The sequence below is a fragment of the Protopterus annectens genome, chromosome 8.part1 (genome assembly GCF_019279795.1).
Source record: "Protopterus annectens isolate FY-2018-M chromosome 8.part1, PAN1.0, whole genome shotgun sequence".
NCBI classification, from domain to species: domain Eukaryota; kingdom Metazoa; phylum Chordata; order Ceratodontiformes; family Protopteridae; genus Protopterus; species Protopterus annectens.
Genome location: NC_056742.1, coordinates 148,284,306 through 148,307,473, shown reverse-complemented (window position 1 = coordinate 148,307,473; position 23,168 = coordinate 148,284,306). Strand labels below are relative to the sequence as shown.

At 42.1% G+C, this 23,168-nt stretch overlaps 1 protein-coding gene across 1 annotated transcript in view; it reads left to right on the top strand.

Moving 5' to 3' along the window:
• BCO1 (beta-carotene oxygenase 1) overlaps window positions 1-23,168 on the top strand; it is a 433,849-nt gene that overhangs the window by 294,278 nt on the left and 116,403 nt on the right. Inside the window, exon 7 of the mRNA XM_044081793.1 lies at window positions 11,600-11,863. Within this exon, the coding sequence (XP_043937728.1) occupies window positions 11,600-11,863 (264 nt within the window). The remainder of the gene's footprint in view (window positions 1-11,599; window positions 11,864-23,168) is intronic.

Below are 23,168 nucleotides of genomic sequence, written 5' to 3'. Positions count from 1 at the left end.
CAGAACCACCAATTGGTCAAATTCTGCACAAGGACTCCCCACAGACAAGCTTGGAAAGTGGATGCCCCGTCCTTCACGTGGACAAACCTATCCGTTTATGCCTTTCCCCCTCTGCCTCTCCTCTCCAAAATGCTACTAAAGATCAAACAGGACAAACCAAGGACAATACATATTGCACCAGACTGTCCACGCCAACACTGGTACCCCCTCTTGCGCAGTGTTTCACTTCTGGAACCATGGCACCTGCCTCAGACCCCTGCCCTGCTGTGCCAGCAGGATGGCCAGATTCTGCACCCACAGCTTCAAACCCTGAGCCTTGCAGCCTGGTTAATTTCATTATCTCATTGTTACCATCCCTCAGTAAGCAAGTGATGGATGTCATTCTGGAGGCAAGGAGGCCTTGTACTAGAAACTCCTATGCTGAAAAATGGAAAAGATTCTGTTCCTGGAACCAAACACAGGGGATGGACACAACAGTGCCCAATTTAAGGCGCATTCTTCAATACTTAACTGAGATGCGTCACAATGGCCTTTCCTTTTCTTCCATCAAAATTCATGCCTCCGCCATTTCAGCTCATTATAAAACAGAGCCAGCCCTCTTCTCTCATCCACTGCTGAAGCAATTCCTCAGAGGGGCCAAAAATTGAGACCACCCAGGAGAGCCCCTACTCCAGCCTGGGACCTTAACTTTGTATTGGAAAAGCTCACTCTGCCTCCCATTGAGTTAGCTGCAAATGCAGAGTTGAAATTCCTTTCTTGGAAAACAGCCTTCCTTCTAGCAATCACTTCAGCAAGAAGGGTGTCTGAATTACAGGCCCTCATGGCAGTGGAGCTTTTCATCATCTTTCATGCGGACAGGGTGTCCCTCAGGACCTATCCCTACTTTATGCCCAAGGTGGTATCCAATGTGGCCCTTAATCAGTTCATTCATTTGCCAACCTTTTTTTCTAATCCACAGAACAAAGAGGACCAAACACTGCACTCCTTGGATGTGCACAGACAACTTAGATTTTACTTGGACAGGACTAAGCCTCTCAGGAAATCTGAACAGCTGCTGTTTGCATTTGCTGCAGGGGCAGAGGGGAAGGCCATTTCAAAGCAGACCATTTCTAAGTGGATAGGCCATTGCATTCATTTTTGCTATAAGCACCATGGAAAACCTACCCCACAGGGGATAAGACCAGATTCAACAAGGGCTGCATCTACCTCTACAGCTTTTCTCAGAGGTGGCCCTACCAGGAGTTCTGTACATACCTTCACCAAGCATTACCACTTGCCATTTTTTTCTAAATCCAAAGCTGGTTTTGCCACTGCAGTCTTGCAGGGCCTTATAACTGGCCCTAATACTATCTAATTGCCTCCTCCCTACCTTAGCTTTGGGAATCTACCCAAATGTAATGACTGCAACAGTGAAACACGAAGAACATAGTACAGTTGTGTACACCTACCATAAATGTAGATGTTCGAGTGTATTCACTGTTGCAGTCCTGGTTCCCCTCCCTCCACCCCCCTGAATTTTATTGAGTATACCTCTATTCTTGCTTACTATGCTCAAAGCTTTCTGGTGTATTTGCTTTTTGGATGTGTAACTATACATATATATATATATATATATATATATATATATATATATATATATATATATATATATATATTATAAAATTGTTTCCCATTATGGGAGCACCTGACATCTGGGGCAAGAAAAACTTATGTAATGGCATCGGCTGCATGCTTTATACCCCTGACTACCTGACTTCATGGAAGATGAGACAGCAACTGACGCAGGACCCAAGACTTTGATAATCAGGCCGACTGAAGGCTACCTGCAAGCAGATAACCCAAACGTAATGACTGCAACAGTGACTACACTTGAACATCTACATTCATGGTAAGTGTACACAACTGTACTTTCTCCATTGAAGTGATAGTTACTCGTACCACTTTGTGATACTTAAGTAGTATACCTGATAGACTACTGTATGGCTTCTAGAAGACTCTATTTTTGAGTCTGATGAATATTTAGAGATGATCTCTTGTTGGGCTTAATTTTGAGTTTTTACCATATTGATTTCTTGTTCCCAGGGGATACATAGCTATAGTTCATTTTAACAAAGTAACATTATATTCTCTTTTGCAGAGTTGTTGCTGAAAGGTTGTTTGTGATTTTGTTTGGTTTTAAGTAATTTATTTGTTTGATTATTCCTTATTGTTTATGTATGTTTGTTTTTGTTTAGTTATTGACTTTGTATGATAATGAACTTTTTACTTCTCTGAATTATTATTCTAAGGCTGCTGTTGTTGATGTTTCTCTCCATTTTCTTATGTAGCTCTGGCAGGTCTGTTTTCCAGGTTTGTAAGTGCTTATACACCTTCCAAAAAAAAAAAAAAAAAACAGATGCTAAAAGTGAGTTCTTTTGGTACCTTCTGGGTGCTTAACGATGGTGGGTTGGAGAACCTTTTACTCCCATTCTTGCATGAGTCGGCTCATTGAGGCTTGTCTATTATTTCTCAGAGCTGTACTCAAGGTTTCTCTTTAACACCTCAGCAAAGTAGCTGGGACCTGATCTCCTAAAACTAGGTATAAATCCCTATGTCACAAGATGGGTTGCCAACTGGCTCACTGACAGAACCCACACTGTGAAAATAGCAGACTCTAAATCCAACTTCAGACCAGTGACAAGTGGAGTACCACAGAGTTCAGTCCTAGGTCCTCTCCTATTTGGTGTCTACTTCTCTGAAGTACAGGCTAACACAGAAGGTCTTTGGCTAACAAAGTTTGCAGATGACTGCAAACTAGGAGTCGTAATCAAAACTCCCAACGATGTGTACATCCTACAAAAGGGCCTCACTGAGACAGATGCCTGGTGTCAAAGCCATGGCCTCAAGCTCAATGCCAAAAAGTGCATTGTCATCCCTTTTGGTAAAAACTTTGTACCCATGAACTACCACATAGGCAGTAGTCTACTTAACACCGTAAGTGTGATGAGACCTTGGGACATAGGTGGACAGTAGTCTCTCCTTTAATAATCACATCGCCACAGTAGTCAGGAAATACTTCTACATGGCACACCTCATCACAAAAGGTTTCTCATCCAGGAAAAAAGAGGTCATTGTTCCCCTCTACTCATCACTCATTAGACCCATTATAGAGTACAACGCCCCTTTTGGTATGTACCTCACAAGACGTCTACAACAACTGGAAAGGCCACAGAAATACCTCACAAAGAGGATTACCGGCCTCAAAAGATGCCCTACGCAGACCGTCTCAAAAAACTCCAGCTTTACTGTGTAGCATATCACCTACTCAGAGGCGATCTCTGCCTAACATACAAAGCTATGTCAAACCCAGAGCTGTTGGACATGCTCCACATAAACAAATCCCAAACCCTCCGAACTGCACGCTATAGGGACCTAACCCTTGTCACCACAATAAACAGAACATGCTGGAGGGATAGATTCCTGTCCCAGAGATTTCCCATACTCTGGAACAAACTACCTTTATATATATAAAACAAAGTTCCTTATTAGCACTCTTCAAGAAAAATATTGATGATTGGATGGGAGATAGGAAATTCACCCCGGGGATCACTTCTGTGGCTCTGCTTGACAGGGGCACAGGAAAATTATTTTCGTGGGTGGCAAAAGCCAGGGTACCATTTGGCTAGGCTTATATAGGCCTTAGGGCCAATAGCCTAGTACCTACCTATGAACCTATGTTCCCATACAGAGTCCTGTATTCTAATGCAAGGTCTATCTTCAGAAAGACTGGAATTGTTTCTGATTTGTCTTTATCTCATGATACTGAATTTGCGTTTTTATGGATAACTGGCCTGGCAGCTGCTGTACTTCCAGGAGCCTTTATTATTCAGTGCCCCGTGCAGGACAAGATCAAGGTAGGATATCTATTTCTTTAACCCAAAGCTTCAGGTATCACGTGTTACCAAATGAAAGAACAACTCTTGAGTATGTCTTTGGTGCAGGAGAAAACTGTCGGCTTTTCCTCATCAGCCACCCAACTGGTTCTACAAGAACTTTACTTTAAGAGTTCATTTGACTTTCCTGTTGACTGCTTGTCCCCAAATCTGTTTTGCCTTGGCTACTTTCCATACAGTTGTTATGTACATTTTAATTAAAGCATTACACACCTATTTTTATTTTATATGCCTACTGCAGCACTTTTCTGTATGTTCTGTAACTCCTGGGGTGTGGCTGAAAGGTGTCCATTTTGGATCAGCTCACTGCCACCACCCCCCAAGTAAATCATAAGTAGTTTGCTCTGCAAATGGTTATTTAGGACTTACTTTTAGTATGGTGTACCAGTTGTATGTGATAACCCTAAAGATGGAGCCATACCTCTTAACTGTCCAGATTTTTGCCTCATATTTTAGGTCTGCTAATCATAAAATTTGTGGTATTCTGGTAAATCATTGAGGAATGAACTCACTAAATAATGACAGACATTTAAGTTTCAGACTTCAAATCCTTCAGAAAAATGCATGCTAATGTAAAACCTGTTATTTGACATATGCTCGATTTTTGGTCCTTTACCCCCCCCCCCCCTTTTTGGCTTTGTCCAGATTTCTTGTTCTAATATGTTAAGAGGTATGGATGGAGCTGGTGTCTTGGTCTCATCACTTCCTGGTCCATTTTGCTTTTGCACTACCCTTTGCTAGCCCTTCAGCTTGATCTGAATTAGTGCCATAATTTATCTAATGCTTTATCTTATTGTTTTGTTTTTTTTTTTTGTCAGTACTTTTATCAACTTCTTTTAGTCAGCAGTGCTGGCAAGCTAGATTGTCTGGTTGCTGACTGTAATAACTCCCTGACCTCTTTTCTGAACTGTCTAGTCCTAGCATCTGTGTATCAGTTTCTGTTGAGGCTTAAGGCACATGAGCCATGGTGTGATGTTAAGCTTTGCAAGTGAAAGTGTGGGAAATTAAAGTTGGAATATCTTTAGAGGTGTATGGGTCTTTAGAGTAACAAGTGTGAACTGAATGAAAAATTATGCTCATTACCAGTCTGAGATATTTCATACAAAGGTAGGTTTTCTCTCTAATGCAAGATTTTGGTAATGACTGCCTAACCAGCCATAGTGGCTGTGTAGCTGCTCCCACATCATAGCACTAGAGGTGACTGCTCAGTATTTTGCTGATGATATTGCCACCATTAGATATGTACTGCCCCCTTCAGACTCCATGGGCTATGCTTTAACTAAGCTGATAAAAGTTTGTCTTATTTATAGACTAAGTTTCATGTTCTTGAATACGATGCACTCATGTTTTTGATCCTGAGTATATGTTCTACTATATGCTTACTTCTATTCTAGCTATAGTAATGTATATGTAAGGGTATTTTTTATAATGAGTAAGCGTCATGCCCCTGTCTGACATGAGAGCAAGCTCTTGAACTCCCCTGAACTTGTATGTACCAACTCTCCCCTGAACTTGTATGTACCAACTCTCCCCTGAACTTGTATGTACCAACTCTCCCCTGAACTTGTATGTACCAACTCTCCCCTGAACTTGTATGTACCAACTCTCCCCTGAACTTGTATGTACCAACACTCCCCTGAACTTGTGTGTACCAACTCTATAGTTGTACAACAGAGAGAAGAAGCTGCTCAAAGCAATGCATAGAAGTGATCAGCAATTACTTGAATCAGAGCGCCAAGATAGAGCAGATGATTCTTCATGGACCAAGAAAAGCTTGGATGGCAGTGTTCACTCATTCATTCCCTCTTTCATGCATTCATTTTGTGATAACCTACTTAATCCATTTCAAGGTCATGAAACAGTAGAAGACTACAAAACATCAGTACCCTCTAGGAACAAGGTGCTTAATCAAGTACAAGTAGTCATGGCAGTTCTTCACTGGTAGAGTAGGGAATGCATCGGCACATGGCACAATGCACGTCTGCTACAGTACTAAAACACTGAGTATATGTATAACATACTCCTAACACTGTGTGTGTGTGTGAGAAAGAGAGACTATATGCAGTGTAAGCAAAACAGTTTTAATTTTGTGTAAGAATTTTATTTTATTTATTTTATTTTATTTTACATTTGTTGACCGGGATAGTCTGACTGGATATATGTCCATTTTCAGCAAATGCCCGGAGAGAAAAGCTCCAAGACATAAAAAAAGAAAAAAATTACATAGTGATCACATCATAACAATATAAACATAATTTATAGTCATTTATAGTTGAAACATTTTGTAAAATAGATATAATACAAGAAACACTTTTTTTTTTTTTAAATATTGGTTTCCTAGGAAGTGTATTTCTTCAGTAGATTAGTAAAGAGAAAAACAAAAAAAGTGTGGTGTTATACCAGCTGGGAAAGGTGGTCAGGCGATATGAATAGTGTCAGTCTGGGTTGGTGAAAGAGCATAACCATTGTGATTTTAGGAAGATTTTTAATTGCTTTTTAAACAGTGGTGTGGATGAGAGTTATGTTAGTTCACTTGGAAGCTTGTTCCAAGTGTTACCAACAGAGTTAGTGAACAAGTAATCCCCAGACTTGTTGGATTTTAAGGTAGATACTAGTACCCTGTTTGCAGATCTTAGGGTTGTTAGGTTTTTGTATTGGCTAATAAGGTTGCTGAGAATGGGAGCATTTGTGGCATGATGCAGAATCTTACGAATTATTGTAAGTTGCTGTATAAGAAGCTGGCTTTGCAGTTCCAGCGATCCTAATAGTTTGAGATTCTGGCAGTGATGGGTTCTAAATGGGGATCCAGTGCCAAATCTGGCTATGTTATTATAAGATGTTGCCAATTTGCTGATATTGCTTTTGGAGAGGTTTGTATAGATTGGGGAGGCATAGAGAAAGGTGGAGATTAGGTGTGTTTGGGCGATAGTAGACCTAGTTGAAGCTGTGAGAAAGGGTTTGAGTCTATAAAGGAAACCAAGTTTTCTATTAACTGTTTTAATAGTTACGTTAATTTGTTTGTAAAAGTTCAGATTATCATCAATAGTCACACCTAGAAGTTTGGTGGACAAGTCGGGAGCTATTTGAGTCCCATTGTTGGATGTGACTGTAAAGTTAATAGCAGGGGACTTTAAAGTGGGGGAGAACAATAATAATTTGTTTTTTTTTTGGGGTTAAGGAGGAGACAGCGATGATGGAACCTGTTTTCGACTGAGTTAAATACTGTTTGGGTCTTGGTTTGAAGCTCTGCAGGTGACAAGGCACTACATATTAATGTCGAGTCATCAGAGTATTGTATACAGGTGGCCTGCGGAATGGATGTTTTCAGATGATTAATGAAAATAGTAAAGAGGAGAGATCCCAGAATGGAGCCTTGAGGGACACCAAGAGAGATAGGGAGTTGAGTGGATAGTTTTTTGTCCCAGAGTACTGCTTGGTGTCTATTTCCTAAGTAGGACTTAAACCACTGGACTGTTTGGGTGTCAAATGAGAAAGACCTTAGGATATCTGATAATAGTTGGTGATTCACCATGTCAAATGCTTTAGAGAGGTCAATAAAGAGGGCTGAGGACAGTAAGTTGTTAGTTTTTTGTTAATGCAGTCTGAAAAGGATAGGAGTGCCGTTGTAGCACTATGGAATGACCTAAAGCCATGCTGGCATTCCACTAGTAGATGGTTTTGGAGGAGAAGATCAAGTAGATTATGAGTACATCTCTCCATAATTTTTTCTAATGGGGAAAGTAGGGCTATGGGGCGGAAGTTAGAGTGTGCATTTGAGTTACCTCCCTTATGGAGTGGAATAATGTGTGAGACTTTCCATAGATAGGGGATGGAGCATTCTGTTATGGTCCTGTTAATTAATATAGAAATTGAGAAGGCAAGTACTCCAGATGACATTTGCAGGTATTCAGTTGGTAGGAGGTCAGCTGATGGAGTGCAGGGTTTAAGTTTGAAAATTAGATTGCGTATATGGGATGTTGGGACAGGTTGGAGGTATAATGTGTGGAGTAAGTTGGTTGGCAGGGGTTACTCTGCAGTAGTAACAGGTGGTATGGGGGGGGTAAGGTATTAGCTAATGATTGGACTGTTCAAGAGAAATTTGTTAAAAATATCAGCAATTTGGCTGGGAGAGTTTTGAATCAATTTTAGTGGGGGTCAGTGTTTTGGAGTGTCCAGGGTGAAGCAATTTATTCCTGACCAGAATTTTTGTGGGTTTTGATGTTGGGTCTGTTAGAATGTGAGGTAATAGTTTTTTATCAAGGAATATTAATTTTTTTGTGACATTTCTAAGCTGCCTAAAGTTAAGATGATAAGTAGAGTTTTTAGTATGTCTCCATTTGGTCCAGGTTTTATTTCTGTCTCATTTTTTGCCTTGCCTCATTTGTGAGCCAAGGAGCAGGTTTGTTCCTTATTCTAACAGTGCGAGAGGGAGCATGGTGTTCCAGAATTTGTAAGAATTTATTGTTAAAGTATGAGACTGCTTCGTCAAGAGGTAGGGATTTTAGGGGTGACCAATTGCAAGCTTTAAGCTCAGCTGGAAAGTTGACTGGGTTTAGATTTTTCTTGTTTTGTGTAGTTCTACAGTTAATTTGGTTGGGGATTGAGGTATTTTGTCTGGATATAAAGGTCAGAGAGTGGTCACTAATATCAAGGAGTAAGCCTGTTTTGTATAATTGGGGATTACTGTTTACTAGTATCCAATCTAAGGTGGTTTGTTTGTTGCTAGGTTTATGGGTTCTGGTAGGGGGAGGTGATGGTTTGATGAAATCCATAAAGATGGATGTGAGTAGTTGGATTTCCAGAAGTACAACATTTCCAGTCAATATTAAAATCCTCAAGGAGTATGGTTTCTTGTGAGAAGGAGGTGGAAAGCCAACTAAGGGTATTTTCAAGTATATTTATGTTATTACCTGGGGGGATGTGTGAGCAAATAATGTATATGTATTTATTAGCATTAACTTGGAGCTTGGATATTAAGATCTTGGCATTATTAGGTGAGGATGATTGAGTATCTAGTGAGGTGACCTGCAATTCAGATTTGAACAATATTGCTACCCCACCACCCTTATTTAGACAGTCTAGTCTCAGGATGTTGTAGCCAGGTGGGATTATGTCATTGTCTTTACTAACTGGTTTGAGCCAGGTTTCTGATAGACATAGGATGTCAAAGGAGTGTAAATCTAGCAGGGCGTTCAGCTGGGTGATTTTATTGTTAATGCTACGTATATTCAGCTGAGCTGTGAAAAGTGTGTTTGGGGTTTTAGTGGGGGTAAGTGAGGTGGAGGGACGGGTAGATTGGGGATTACATGTGGATATGCTAGGGCCTGGGTTTGGATAAATGTCACCATGTAGTAGTAGGTGCTGTTGGGGATTCTGAGAGAGTTTCCCAAGTTTACATAAGATGGGGTCAGTTTTTTTCTGGTTTGGAAGTGTTTAATATGGGTTAGTCTGTAGAAATGTGGTAGAAGGTAAGATGAAGAGGATGTTATATTACTGTGGGTTTGAGAGGTTGGAGAAGAGAAAAGAGTTGTTTGTTTTAAGGGGCTGTTAAGTTTAGTAAGGCTTAGGTGCTCATAGCTGGAGAGGCTGTGAGATAGTAGGAGTGTGGTAAGGACTGTGGACATGAGTATGTTAAGATGTCTTTGTAAACTAGAGATAGCCATAGTAGGATGGGATAGGATAGGATAGATAAGAGGTGTAGGATGAGTAAAATAAAGTGATTAGTGATTCTGGAAATACAAGATTAGGGTGTGTCTCTGTAAAGAGAAAGATTAGGTAATTAGGGAAATTAACTAAATTGGGAGTAACGTGATAAGTGTGTAATGAGATTGAGTGAGCTGTTGGTTAATATGGGGTAGAGGTGTAGCTAAGAAAGTATAAGGTTAGGAGTTGTAGGGGTGGGTGGAATTTGGGGGTAGGGTAGGGGAGCGGAGTGAGCCTGCAGGAGCAATAAGTTAGGTACAGCAGAAATAAATTATCAGCTGTCTTTAAAGATTTGGCTTAATAAAGTAGAAATGAGAGTGAAATATTGAGAAAAGGTGAGTTATCTTATCTAGGATATATGGCTAATTATTGTGGTAAGAGTGAAATTCCCTAATAGATTAGCAAGGGGATAAGAATTATGGTCTAGAGGCTAGGGACTAGATTTAAGACCTTTGGGAATAGAAGGTTAAAAACTGAAATAGATTGGTAGAATACTGCCACCTAGTGGACAGAGGGGAAATAGCAACTAGGAGAGGTAAGTAAGAGGGTTTTTCCAGTGTAAAATAAAAATAAGCTTAGGGAAAAATACTAGAGGAGGAGTTTGGCTAGGGTCTGCAGTGGGCTGCTGATTTTCGCATGGAGGGGTTTCACAAAACACTATAGGCATTCAGATAAAATTAGGTAGTAGCAACATACATGCACATTTACTTTAGGATAGAAGCTTTTTGTGAAGCCTGACAAGCAGTCAGCTTCAGGGGTGTCTTCCGGTTAACAGGTGGTTTTCCTTTTAGTTTTTGAGGCAGGGAGGGAGCACTCAGAACACTGTGCTGTAAGAGAGGAGGAGAGAACACCAAGTTAGAAAGCTTTATTTATGAAGAGTGAGAGGAAGAGGGGGAAAGTTAGGGTAAAAGACCAAACATACAAGGTGGTAGATAAGTAGAAAGAGGGAGGAAATGAGAAGTTAGCAGAGAGAGGGGGGATAGTGGGTAGAAGACCAAGGTAGTAAAAGAGAGCAGTAGTTGGAGATTCAATTAAAACAAAGTAAAGGTTGGCAGTGAAATCTCATAAAGCATATATAACACTCTGCAACAAAGTTAGCAGCAAAACCTAATATCTTAGCCATCAACATTATAATAAGTTAACCATTGATATATTAAACACTAATGCTCTACAACAAAGATTGGCAGTAAAACCTTATATCTATCTTTGCCATTAACACTCTACAATCAACTTTCTTATCCTTTACACTACTGTAGTCGAATAGTGCAGTTCAAAAAAAATAAATAGGCTGCCTTTGTTTCATATCCTTTTTCAGTGTTTAACAGCAAAACTGAATATTTATTTTATCTCAAGGTTGCATAGAATATGCAAGTACGATCGTGGAGTGTACACTCCATTCGGGCACATGGGATGTGCCAAAAATTCCATTGCTTTTATGCAGTATATTCATTTTATGTTCATTGGTTGATTTTCAGGATATTATGATTTAGTAAAATATGTCCAGTCATTTCTGATTCTTTAATATTTCTTTGTGAAACTACAGGAGTCTGATTTCATTTGAAATCAAGGACAACTACACTGCAAAGTAAGTATACTTTTGGACTGAAGAACTATTTTAGTTGTAAAATACTTAATTGAACTGGTATATGCCTAGTGCACTATTTGACCTTTAGTAATATGCAGTCATTATGTAATGAGAAATTTATGAAAGCAAGCGTAATCTGCATTGATATCAGTATGAACCTATCCTAATAACTTGGAGGGGGTGGAGGACATGAGAGACAATGTTCTTAATGCATCTTTTTCACACAGTAATGTGAAATGTTTTAGCAACTGGTGAAATGTGATTAAAAGTTACAAAAAGCTAATGAAATGATAGAGCAACATTGAATTGTTCATGCAGAAAAAAATCTCAATGGTAGTCGCAGAAGTTAAATGTTTTCTGATTGCTGTCTTATTTACAGACTTTAATTTATGTGCTTGACCGAAAAACAAAGAAAATAATACCCGGTAAATTCTACACTGACGCACTTGTGACTTTTCATCATGTCAACGCTTATGAGGAGGACGGTCATGTCATATTTGACATTATTGCCTATGAGGACAATAGTCTTTATGAAATGTTCTACCTGGCTAACATAAAAACTTCTAAGGATTTTGAGGATAAAAACAAGTGCAAGTCAAAGCCAACATGTAGAAGATTTGTCATACCCCTTCAGCATGATAAGGTAAAGTAGTTGCCGTAAATACCTTACAACAATTCAGTCTGTACATAATGAACATTTACATTGCTACAGTACCATAATGTGTGAAATAGCTGCTTGTACTGATCATGTACTGATCTTATGTTTTGTAACTGAGTAAATATATTTTTGCACAATTAGTAAATCAGGATGACATTAGTTACTTCTTTAAATATTGCTCACAGTCTGGAATTTATTTTCTTTGTTGTGCTCCATTGTTATTTGACTGCATTTTTCTAACAAAATATAAGAAACTTTCATCAGAGGGCAAAGTACTGAATACAAATCCTTCTTCACCAATGGATATCGGATATCAGCAAGTTTTTAAACATTATAGCAAAGAGCTACTGTGGCAAACCATTATTCTATTCTGTAAATACAGATTACATACACTTAATATAAACCATTAGTAACAAGTAAATGTAGGAAGTAGCAATGTGTTTTCATGGGGATTACCAATCTAATCTGTAAAGCAGGTTTTGTACAGCTGTTTCACTACTGTAATCGTAAATGTTACATAAGGGGCAGAATAATTAGTTTTTTAAAGTGAGGCAAATAATTTGCAAGAATATCTTTGCCATCAAAAGATCTTTTCTGCTGTGACAAGGGCCTAGTACAGCTTCCCTCTACTATTCAGTCATTGGATGTCACTTTTATCTGAAACATTTTTAATTAATATTTCCTAATTGCTACCATGATCTGGTTTGCCATGCTTTCTAGGTGGATGTTCCCCACTATATGTGTTGCCATCTAGAATCTTAGTTCAGGTTTTGTGTTAACCTCTGGAGGCAGGGGGCTTGGAGACAGACCTGTGCTCTCCACTTGTTGACTTACATGCTGTCGGACTTGCACACATACTTCTCAACTGCCCATGCTTTTGCAGAATGTCTCTGATTTTGCTTCATATTTTTACCCTGTCCCTTGAAAGTTTTTTATTAACTTGTGGTACATCACTGATGATCACACAATCACCAAAGCCAGATTTTAGAGGTTCATACTTCTTATTGTTCAGAAAATGCACATTGATGCAGCACCTGTTCTATTAACTTTAAGGGAATTTTATTGACATTTCAAAATTGTCTATGGTCTTGGGCCTCTGCCCCCCCCCCCCCCCATCTTTGGCTTTGCCAAATTTCTCAAGCAAAGGGGTATGCCTTCACATGTTTGTCAGGCTGTTAAGTTGTAGAGGCATTTTAGACATTCTGTTATTTGCATCTTAGAGATATTGACCCATTGTATTTCCAAATTAGTACAAATGCATTGCCAGCACTTACAGTGATATTAAAGGAGCCTTTAAAGATTTGAAGCACCCCAGCGTAGGCAGTTCTGATCACACTGTCATTCTGCTTCTGCCTACGTATAAGATAGCTTTGATCAGAGAAAAAAACACAACCAAACAGTTCAGAGTCTGGCAGGAGGGTTCCATGGATTGCCTTCAGGACTGTTTCAATACCACCTGCTGGGAGGTCTTCAAAGAAGTGCCTATGCACAACCTCCAGTTAGACATAGAGAGTTATACTGAATCAGTTCTTGCCTTCATAAATAAATGCATGGGGGATGTAACCACCATGAAAGCCATCACTATAAGAGCTAATCAGAAGCCCTGGCTCACCAGGAATGTCTACACCTACTGAGGGAAAGAAATGCAGCCTTCAAGGCAAATGACCAAGAAAGCTTAAAAGCAGCAAGATCAAGTCTGAAAAAGGCATCAGAGGCAAAGAGAGAGTATGTGAGGAAAACTCAGATCCGTTTCCAACACATGAGGGACATGAGAAGCCTATGGCAGGGGATACAGCGGCACACAGGTTCAAAGACCAAAACACCTCAATGTGATAACTTGAATTCCTAAATGAACTGAACTCCTTTAGCAGATTTGAGGAGAAGAACACCACCGTACCTTCTAAAACAAACACTGACAAGAGGAGATGGTGCTCACCTTAAACTCCAAGGAGGTGAGACTTCATCTTAAGAAAATAAATCCTAGGAAGGCTGCTGGACCAGATAACATACCTGGCAAGGTGTTGAAGAGGTGTGCTGATCAGTTATGTGTGGTAATTTCAGATGCCATCAGATCATCCCTTGCTATGGAGAAAGTTCCCTCACATTTCAGGGAAACAAGTATTGTCCCACTTCAGAAGAAACCCAACCCTAACTGCCTCACTGACTTCAGACCGGTTGCCTTAACCTCAAACGTCATCAAGTGCTTTGAGAGGATTGTGAAGAAACATCTATCTGTGGGTTTGACTAAGTCCTTCGATCCACTCCAGTTTGCATACCATGCAAATAGATTGACTGCGGATGCGATATCAGTTACACTTCACCTTGCACTAAAACACCTAGAAGGGAGGAACAACTACGTAAGGCTGCTGTACATCAACTTCATATCTGCGTTCAACACTGTGATACTGAAGCAACTGGTGGATAAGCTCTTGAAACTTGGGATAAACAAGCACCTATGTAACTGGACTCTTGACTTTCTGATTGGTAGACCCCAATGGACATGCACTGGGAACAGCACCTCTCAACGCATAGTCATGAATACTGGTGTTCCCCAAGGTTGTGTGCTCAGCCCCTTGCTCTTCACCATCCTCACCTATGACTGTACTGCAAAACATAACTCAAACCATATTATAAACTTCATTGTTGATACCACAGTCATGGGTGTTATTAGCGGTGGGGATGAACATAATTACAGGGATGAGGTGACAGGAACATTCTGGACCTGAATGTTAATAAGACCAAAGAAATGATTATGGACTTCTGGAGAAAGGCAACAGTTCACCAATCACTCATTATCAAAGGGGATGTAGAAGAGAAAGTCAAAACAACCAAAATGTTCTTCATGTTTCACTGTTGCAGTCATCACATTTGGGTTATCCCTGCCAGGGTAGCCCTCGGCCGGCCTGAATACCAGAGACGTAGTATTTCTGCATCGGTTGCTGTCACTTGAGGACTGACGTAAGGTCGTCACTAGTATAAAATAAGGTAGCCGACGCCATTACATCAGACTTTCTTGCCATGGAGCCCAAAGCAGAAGCAGTTTGCATGAGTGCCGGTCAGCCGCTACCCGAGTTTTTGTTTACCAAATTGAAGTTGAAGTCTTCTAAAGCTAAGTACCCCATTGAGGATCCTTTTTTCTTTCACTAACCCATGTCAGAAAAAGTTAATAATTGTCTCACCTGTGGAAAGCAAATACCACATCGAGACTTCCACTCTTACTGCGTCATTTGTTTAGGCCCAAACCACGACGTCCCTCATCGTCGCTTCTGTGCTTTGTTCAATGCCAGAACTATCCATCATTGGGCCCTTATTGTAGCCAGATATTTTCACTTACAGTTCTCGAATTCCAACATGGCTTTGGTAAGCCATCCGATAGCAGATCTTCCAAAAAAACAAAGATAAAGACAGAGCCAGACCGCACATGTCCAAACCTACTGACAACACTTCCGTTAAGCAAGTCATCAGTTCTCCGGTACTCAGCGAGGCACTTTTGCAGCCCCTGATGCCTGCTTCTGTTGATTCACAGGCCACTACCAAGACCCTTTCGGAGTCCGGTATGCCACAAAACTTTTCTTCGACTAAGGGATCCTGTGGTCGTCTCTACCTTGCCTGGGTCCAGAGCCGCTGAGCAGGCACTGGCTTCCGAGGAAGTCCTTCACACTACCGAATCTCAACACAAAATGATGTCTTCTTTCACGACTACCATTCTTTCTAAAACTACTGAGTTTCATAGGCCCAGGGTATGAACCACACCCAAGAAACCGACGACCCACTCAGGAGCCTGCTACCTTGCCTCAGTCTCAAATGCTTAAAATGGCAGAAGACTTTTTCATACTGATCAGGGGGGAAGCCAAGCTACCCCTTCCAAAAGGAAAAGAGATCTGTCCTCTGTAGTTTTCTCTGAATAAGAGTGAGATGAATCTGATGCATCTGAATGTAAAGACATGCAACCCCTCTCCACTTATGAAGATTCTGATACAGAGGATTCCATTCCTTCAGCCTGTCCCCCAGAGGATTTTTCCTTTAGGGAAACCCTGCATACTTTAAGGGAGCATTTCTAATGGGAGAATCAGGACTACCCTCAGTCTAAAATGAAACTCTGGGAATTCCTAGATCTTACACAACGCAGACCCTTGGCCATCCCCCAGTCATGGATGTTGTAGAGGATGTTTTCTTCGAATCCAGCTTGACTCTTGATGTCCTTCTTCCTTCTCCCAGAAAACCAGACAGGTACTATAGAGTCCCTGACTCACACAAATATCCTTTTAAAAATCCTATAGCTGACCCTGAGGTCATTTCTCAAGGGCCAAAAGGGATTAAAGCAACCTCTGCTAAGAATCCCACCCCCTCAGACAGGGATTCCAGAGCATTTGTCAGATGGGGTAAAAAAAGTATACACCTCAGCTACTCTTGCTTATCAGAGCAGTAAATTGTCAGTTCCATATGCTGAAATTTCAGCAATATACCTTGGAACTCCTTAAACAAAAAAATGTCTTCCTTTCCTGCCTGGGCAGAATCTAAAGACTTACAAGAGTTAGTGCATTCTGCAAGTCAAGTAACTAAACACACCTTGCACTGTGGTTTTGATGCCCTAGGAGCTTCTTGCAGGGCAGCAGTCACTGGATCTGTCATTAGAAGGCATGCATAGCTTAGTCAGCCCCTGTCAGACCATGTCAAATCTAAATTGTTGGATGTCCCCTTGCACAAAGATAACTTATTTGGCACTAAGGCAGAAGAGGTCTAAAAAAAGATGGAAGAAAAAGAAAAATCTATGCAAACAGTTAAAGATGTATTGCAGGTCCAGCCATCTAGGTTCAGCAGGCATTGTCCCTCCAAAAACTGGTCCTTTCCTGCTCCCACTAATCCGGCCCAGCCTAGACCCTGTGGAAGCAGACCTCCCCCAACAGCACCTCAGGGAATGCAGAGGTCTAAGCAGTGGACTACCTCCACTTCTAAACCAGGGAGTTCTAAGTCACCCCTTATGGTAAGAACTCACAATGACTCACCTCCTCCACCCCCTTCCTCTGCCCACCGTCACTTACCCCTAGGAGGAAAACTCTCCTTTCACTCAAGCACCTGGACCACTATTACCAAAGACCACTGGGGTCTGAACATTGTGTCTCAGGGATACAAATTTTCCTTCCACACCCTTGACCGGTTAGACTCTCAGCTAGAGCGTCTTCTGCGTGGAGACATGCGTGAATGGACGTACCTTCGTTGAAGGTTGTGCGTTAGGGCTGGCAACTCAGCACGTAAAAATAAACTGCCAATCATTAGCGGACCAGAGTTCCGCTGTGGCGACCCCTAACCGGGAAAAACCAAAAGACACAACAGCAACCCTTCCAAACCCAAAAGGGTACCCAGATCTACCACCAAATCAGTGGGCAGAGGCTCAAAATCAAATCCTTTCCCTGCTCTCTATGAGGACAGTAGAGCACATTCCTGCAGAACAGATAGGCCAAGGTTTCTACTCCAGACTTTTTCTGGTGCCCAGTAAAGAGAGCAGCTGGCACCCCAGCCCCAATCTATGCATTTTAAACACCTTCCTGGTCATCCCAAAATTCAAAATGCTCACCCTCCAACAGGTGCTACTCATGCTGTCCAAGGACGCTTGGCTAGCCACCCTGGAGTTAAAAGAGGCTTACCTCCACATTCCTATCAGGGAGTCATGCAGGAAATATCTCTACTTCAGGGCAGGATCTCAACACTTTCAGTTCTCTGTGCTTCTCTTTGGCTTATCTACTGCTCCCAGAGTTTTCGCACAATGTCTGGCTCCGGCCATTGCCTTTTGCAAACAAAGAAATATTCAGATTTACCCATACCTAGATGACTGCCTTATTCAGGCAGACAGTCAGGAAAAGCTGCTCAAGCACCTGGCCTTTGTAAAGACCCTACTAACCTCCCTAGGGTACACAATCAACAAAAAGTAATCCAAACAGGTGCCCATCCAAAGGATAATCTTCATGGGAGCAAGTCTGGACACAGCATCCCAGATGGCATACCGAACTCCAGAGAAACACATTTTCTTGACAGCCTACTTCTCTCAACTAACCACCAGGCCCCAGCTACCTGCAAGGAAGATCCTGCAAGCTCTGGAGTTCATGGCATCTTGCATACTACTCATTCCATATGCCAGACTGCATATGAGGAAACTTCAATGGTACCTAAAGGGCCTTTGGTGTCAACACTCTCCAGACCTGGAAACTGTTCTACCTATAATTCCTTGCCTCAGAAAAGATTTTCTTTGGTGGGCAACAGCATGATCCCACAACAAGGGAATGCCTTTCTCCCCACCCCCACCACCCAAACCCTCACCACAGATGCATCAGACTATGCGTGGGGTGCACACCTGGCCGGCAGGTGCATACAGGGCCAATGGAGCCCACAGCAAATCCCTCTGCACATCAGTCAAAAAGAGATGATGGCGGTGCAGCACGCCTTGATAGCGTTCAAGCCCCTTGTGCCTCCAGGGGCTCTCCTGATCAAAATAGACAACACCACTGTGATGTCATACATCAACAAGCAGGGAGGGACTCACTCCTACCCTTTGTGCAGGCTGGCCATGATCCTTTGGCACACAGCCTCTGCATTTCAACTACAGCTATTAGCACAATTCCTACCAGGCTCTCTCAACTCTCTGGCAGACCAATTAAGCAGAAATCTTCTGGACCCACACGAGTGGCAACTTAACAGAAGTACCTTCACCCCAATAACTCAGAAATGGGGAATCCCGAAGGTAAACCTGTTTGCCTCCCACACCAACCATCAGCTCAGCAAATTCTGCACCAGGGAGCATCACTGCATGGCTTGGAAAGTGGATGTTCTGTCCTTCCCCTGGGTCAGTATATTGGTCTATGCCTTTCCTCCCCTACCTCTCATACCCAGGGTACTGCTCAAAATAAGGGAGGAAAAACCAAGGACCATACTTATAGCTCCAGACTAGCCCCAGCAGCACTGATACCCCTTGATGTTCATCGTGTTTCACTGTTGCAGTCATGACTGTAGGGTTCTCCCCTGCCGGCAGGCAGCCCTCGGTCGGCCAGAATCCCAAAGTCTGGGTCGGGCGTCGGCTGTTCAACCATGCTCCCTGACATCAGAGCGCCAGGAGTATAAAGCTGACAGCCGATGCCATCTTCTCCAGTCTTTCTTGCCGTGCGGTGATAGTTCGCAAGTGCCGGTCGGTTGACTCCTGACTAATTTTTTTATATACTTCGGTCCGAAGACTTTCTTCTCCACTCAAAGCTAAGTACCCCGTTGGGGAAACTTTTTTCTTGCTCCACTCCGATGTCAGAAAAAGTTAATAATTGTATTTCATGTGGGAAGCAAATACCTCATAAGGATTTTCATTCTTACTGTATTCCTTGCTTAGGCCCTGACCACGACGTAGCTAGTTGTCGGTTTTGTGCTAGATTCAATCAACGTACAATTAAGCGAAGGTACGATTTTGCTTTTCATTACTTCGGTAGGCGCTTTAACTACAAAATGTCATCGGATATGGTTCCAGCTACCGGAGTTCACAAACGTCGCAAGGATAAAGACAGGCCTCCGAAGTCCAAATCTGATGAAAACGCACATGCGGAGCCAGCTTCAGGTTCGGCCGTCGTCAGTGAGGCGCTTTTGCAGCCCCTGTCATCGGCCATTTCAGAACCGACGGCCGAAACGGACTCTCATGAGGAGCCAACCAGGCCTTTAAATATCTCTGTTGCAGGACCTTCGGACAATGCTCCTTCGGATGGGTCCGGAGCCACTGTGCAGGTACCAGCTTCCAAAGGGGTTTTCAGGCCTACTCAGCTTCTAGTAAAGGCAAAGCCAAAGACAAAGGCAAAGACTCCTTCTAAATCAAAGACTTCAACACATGCCTCTTCTGAACCGGCTCCCAAGTCACAGAAACAGTTACTCAAGATGGCGGAGGATTTACTTACTATGATTAGGGGTTCTCATCCCCCTCCAGACAAAAGGCCAAGGCAGGATGTTTATTATGATTCCTCTGATCAGGCTTCTGTTTCCTCAGTTTCTTCTTCTGATCAGGAATGTTCTTTTCCTCCTTATGAGGATTCTGATGCGGAATAATCCATTCCTTCAGCTTCTCCTCCTGAGGATTTTTCTTTTGGGGAAACTTTGCATGACATGAGGGAACATTTCCACTGGGAGGGACAGGAGTATTCGGAATCCAAGAAAAGACTGAGGGATTTTCTTCTTCTTCCCCAACATAGACCCCTTGCCAAGGCCAAGCGGATGGCCAGACCTTCCAAAACATCAATGGACGGAGGCCTTAAACCAGGTGGAAGCTCTTTTGGCTATGAATGCCATAGAACTGGTTCCTCTTTCAGAGATGGGAAAAGGGTTTTACTCAAGGCTCTTTCTAGTCCCAAGGAAGCAAAACTCATGGAAACCCATTCTGGATCTGTCGGTCTTGAACACCTTTCTAGATATTCCAAAATTCAAGATGCTTACTCTACAGCAGCTACTTCCAATGCTGTCCAAAGATGCATGGATGGTAACTTTGGATTTAAAGGAGGCATATTTACACATTGCCATCAGGCAGGATCACAGAAAATACCTCAGGTTCAAGGCTGGATCGAGGCACTTTCAATTCTCTGCGCTGTCCTTTGGATTGTCTACTGCGCCCAGGGTCTTCACCAAATGCCTGGCTCCAGTAGTAGCTTACTGCAGACTCAAGGGAATTCAAATTTACCCTTATCTGGACGATTGTCTAATTCAGGCAGACAGCAAGGATGTCTTACTCCAGCATCTAGAATTTGTACAGAACCTCCTCAAGTTCCTAGGATTCTCTGTAAACATAAAAAAGTCAAATTTGACACCATCACAACAGATAACTTTTCTGGGTGCACTTCTAAACACTACAACCCAGATGGCATTTCTGACATCCGAAAAACAATTACAGCTGCCTTCTACTTTCAAAACCTTGGCAACTCTAACCCAACTATCTGCAAGGAAATTCCTGCAGGCTTTGGGTTACATGGCCTCCTGCATCCTTCTCGTACCATATGCAAGACTACACATGAGGAAAATACAGTGGTACCTAAAAAGTGTATGGTCTCAGCATTGCCACAGTTTGGACATACTGATCCCCGTCCTTCCTTGCCTTCAAAAGGAATTTCTTTGGTGGTCCAGGGCATGTGCTCTAAACAAAGGGAAACCCTTCCGTCTGCCTCCTGCCACTCAGATTCTAACGACAGACGCCTCGGATTATGCTTGGGGAGCCCATTTTCAGGGCAATTGTCTGCAGGGCCTTTAGACAAAGGATCAGAAGCACCTGCATATCAACTTAAAGGAAATGTGAGCCGTTCAGAAAGCTCTATTGGCCTTCAGGAATCTCATACAACCAGGGCAACTACTAATACGGATGGACAACACCACAGTTATGTGGTACATAAACAAGCAAGGGGGATCTCATTCCTACCCCCTTTGCAGACTAGCCATGGATTTATGGAACACAGCTCTAGCTTGCAATCTGGATCTTCAAGCTCAGTTTCTACCAGGGAAACAAAACTTCCTGGCAGACAGTTTGAGCAGAAACCTTTCGGATCCACACGAGTGGATGCTGGACACCAAAATATTCAGGATGATAACAGAAGTCTGGGGATTCCTCACATAGACCTCTTTGCATCCCATCTCAATCATCAACTACAGAATTTTTGCACCAGGATTTTCCACAGAAAAGCTTGGAAAGTGGATGCCCTGTCATTCAGTTGGAGGAACCTCTCCGGATATGCCCTTCCACCTCTTCCTCTTCTTCCACAGGTCTTATTGAAGATAAAGCAGGACAAGCCCAAGATGATTATCTTGCTGACTCCAGATTGGCCTCGGCAGTTTTGGTATCCAACTCTAAAAAACCTATGTCTGGAGCCTCCTTGGGTTTTACCTCAGTCTCCGAACCTTCTGTCCCAACATCAGGGTCAGGTTCTGCTCTCTCATGTCAGAACTCTCAGCCTGGCGGCCTGGTTAATCCAGGGCCTTTGATTTCTTCTTTTCTACCCAAGCAGGTTATGGATGTCATTTTAGAAGCCAGACGTCCTAGCACTAGAAAATCTTATGCAGGAAAATGGAAAAGATTTTGTTCCTGGATGCAGGCTCAAGATTCTGATCCTCTTTTTCCTAACATTTCCTTAATTTTACTTTACTTGATGGATCTCTTACATAAGGGTCTCTCTTTCTCTTCCATTAAGATACATGCTTCTGCTATTTCTGCTCATTATAATACAGACCCTCCCATCTTTTCCCACCAGCTCATGAGATAGTTTCTCAGAGGTGCTAAGAACTTAAGACCTCCTAGATCTCCTCCCATTCCTGCTTGGGATCTCAACTATGTTTTGGAAAAACTAACCTTTCCTCCTTTTGAGCCTGCTGCCTCTTCTGACATCAAGTTTTTATCTTGGAAGACTGCTATCTTGTTAGCCTTAACCTCTGCCAGGAGAGTTTCAGAGTTACAAGCTCTTATGGCTGTGGAACCTTATATTATTTTTTATCAAGACAGGGTATCTTTGAGGACTAATCCTACCTTCATGCCTAAGGTGGTTTCCAAAGTGGCTTTAAATCAAACTATCCACTTGCCAACTTTTTTCCCCACTCCTCAAAATAAAGGGGAAAGGATCTTACATTCCTTGGATGTACACAGACAACTACGTTTTTATCTGGACAGAACCAAGGACATCAGAAAATCATAACAATTGTTTGTTTCTTATGCTTCAAGTTCCCAAGGTAAAGCCATTTCAATACAGACCATTTCTAAATGGATTGCTCATGGAATCAGATTTTGTTATTCACACCATGGAAAGCAAATCCCAGGGAGTATATGGACTCATTCCACCAGAGCTGCTGCCACTTCTGCGGCCTTCCTCAGGGGAGTGCCTACCAAAGACATTTTGGAAGCTGCAACTTGGAGTTCAGTGCATACTTTTTCTAAGCACTACAATCTTCCTCTCTACTCTAAGTCTAGGGCAGGCTTTGTCTGCAGTCTTGCAGGGCCTTTTAGCCACCCCTTCTTCTTTATGACCACCTCCCTTTCTTTCAGCTTTGGGATTCTACCCTACAGTCATGACTGCAACAATGAAACACGATGAACATAGTACAGTTGTGTACACCTACCATAAATGTAGATGTTCGAGTGTCTTCACTGTTGCAGTCTGGGTTTCCCTCCGTCCTGTCCCCTCTTATTTTTACTTTTGTGTATTTCCTTTTTTCACCATTCTTCTGAGGTATATTTGCAAAGGTTATGGGACCTTTTTCATTTTGGGACTTCTGACATCTGGGGTAAGAAAAACTGGAG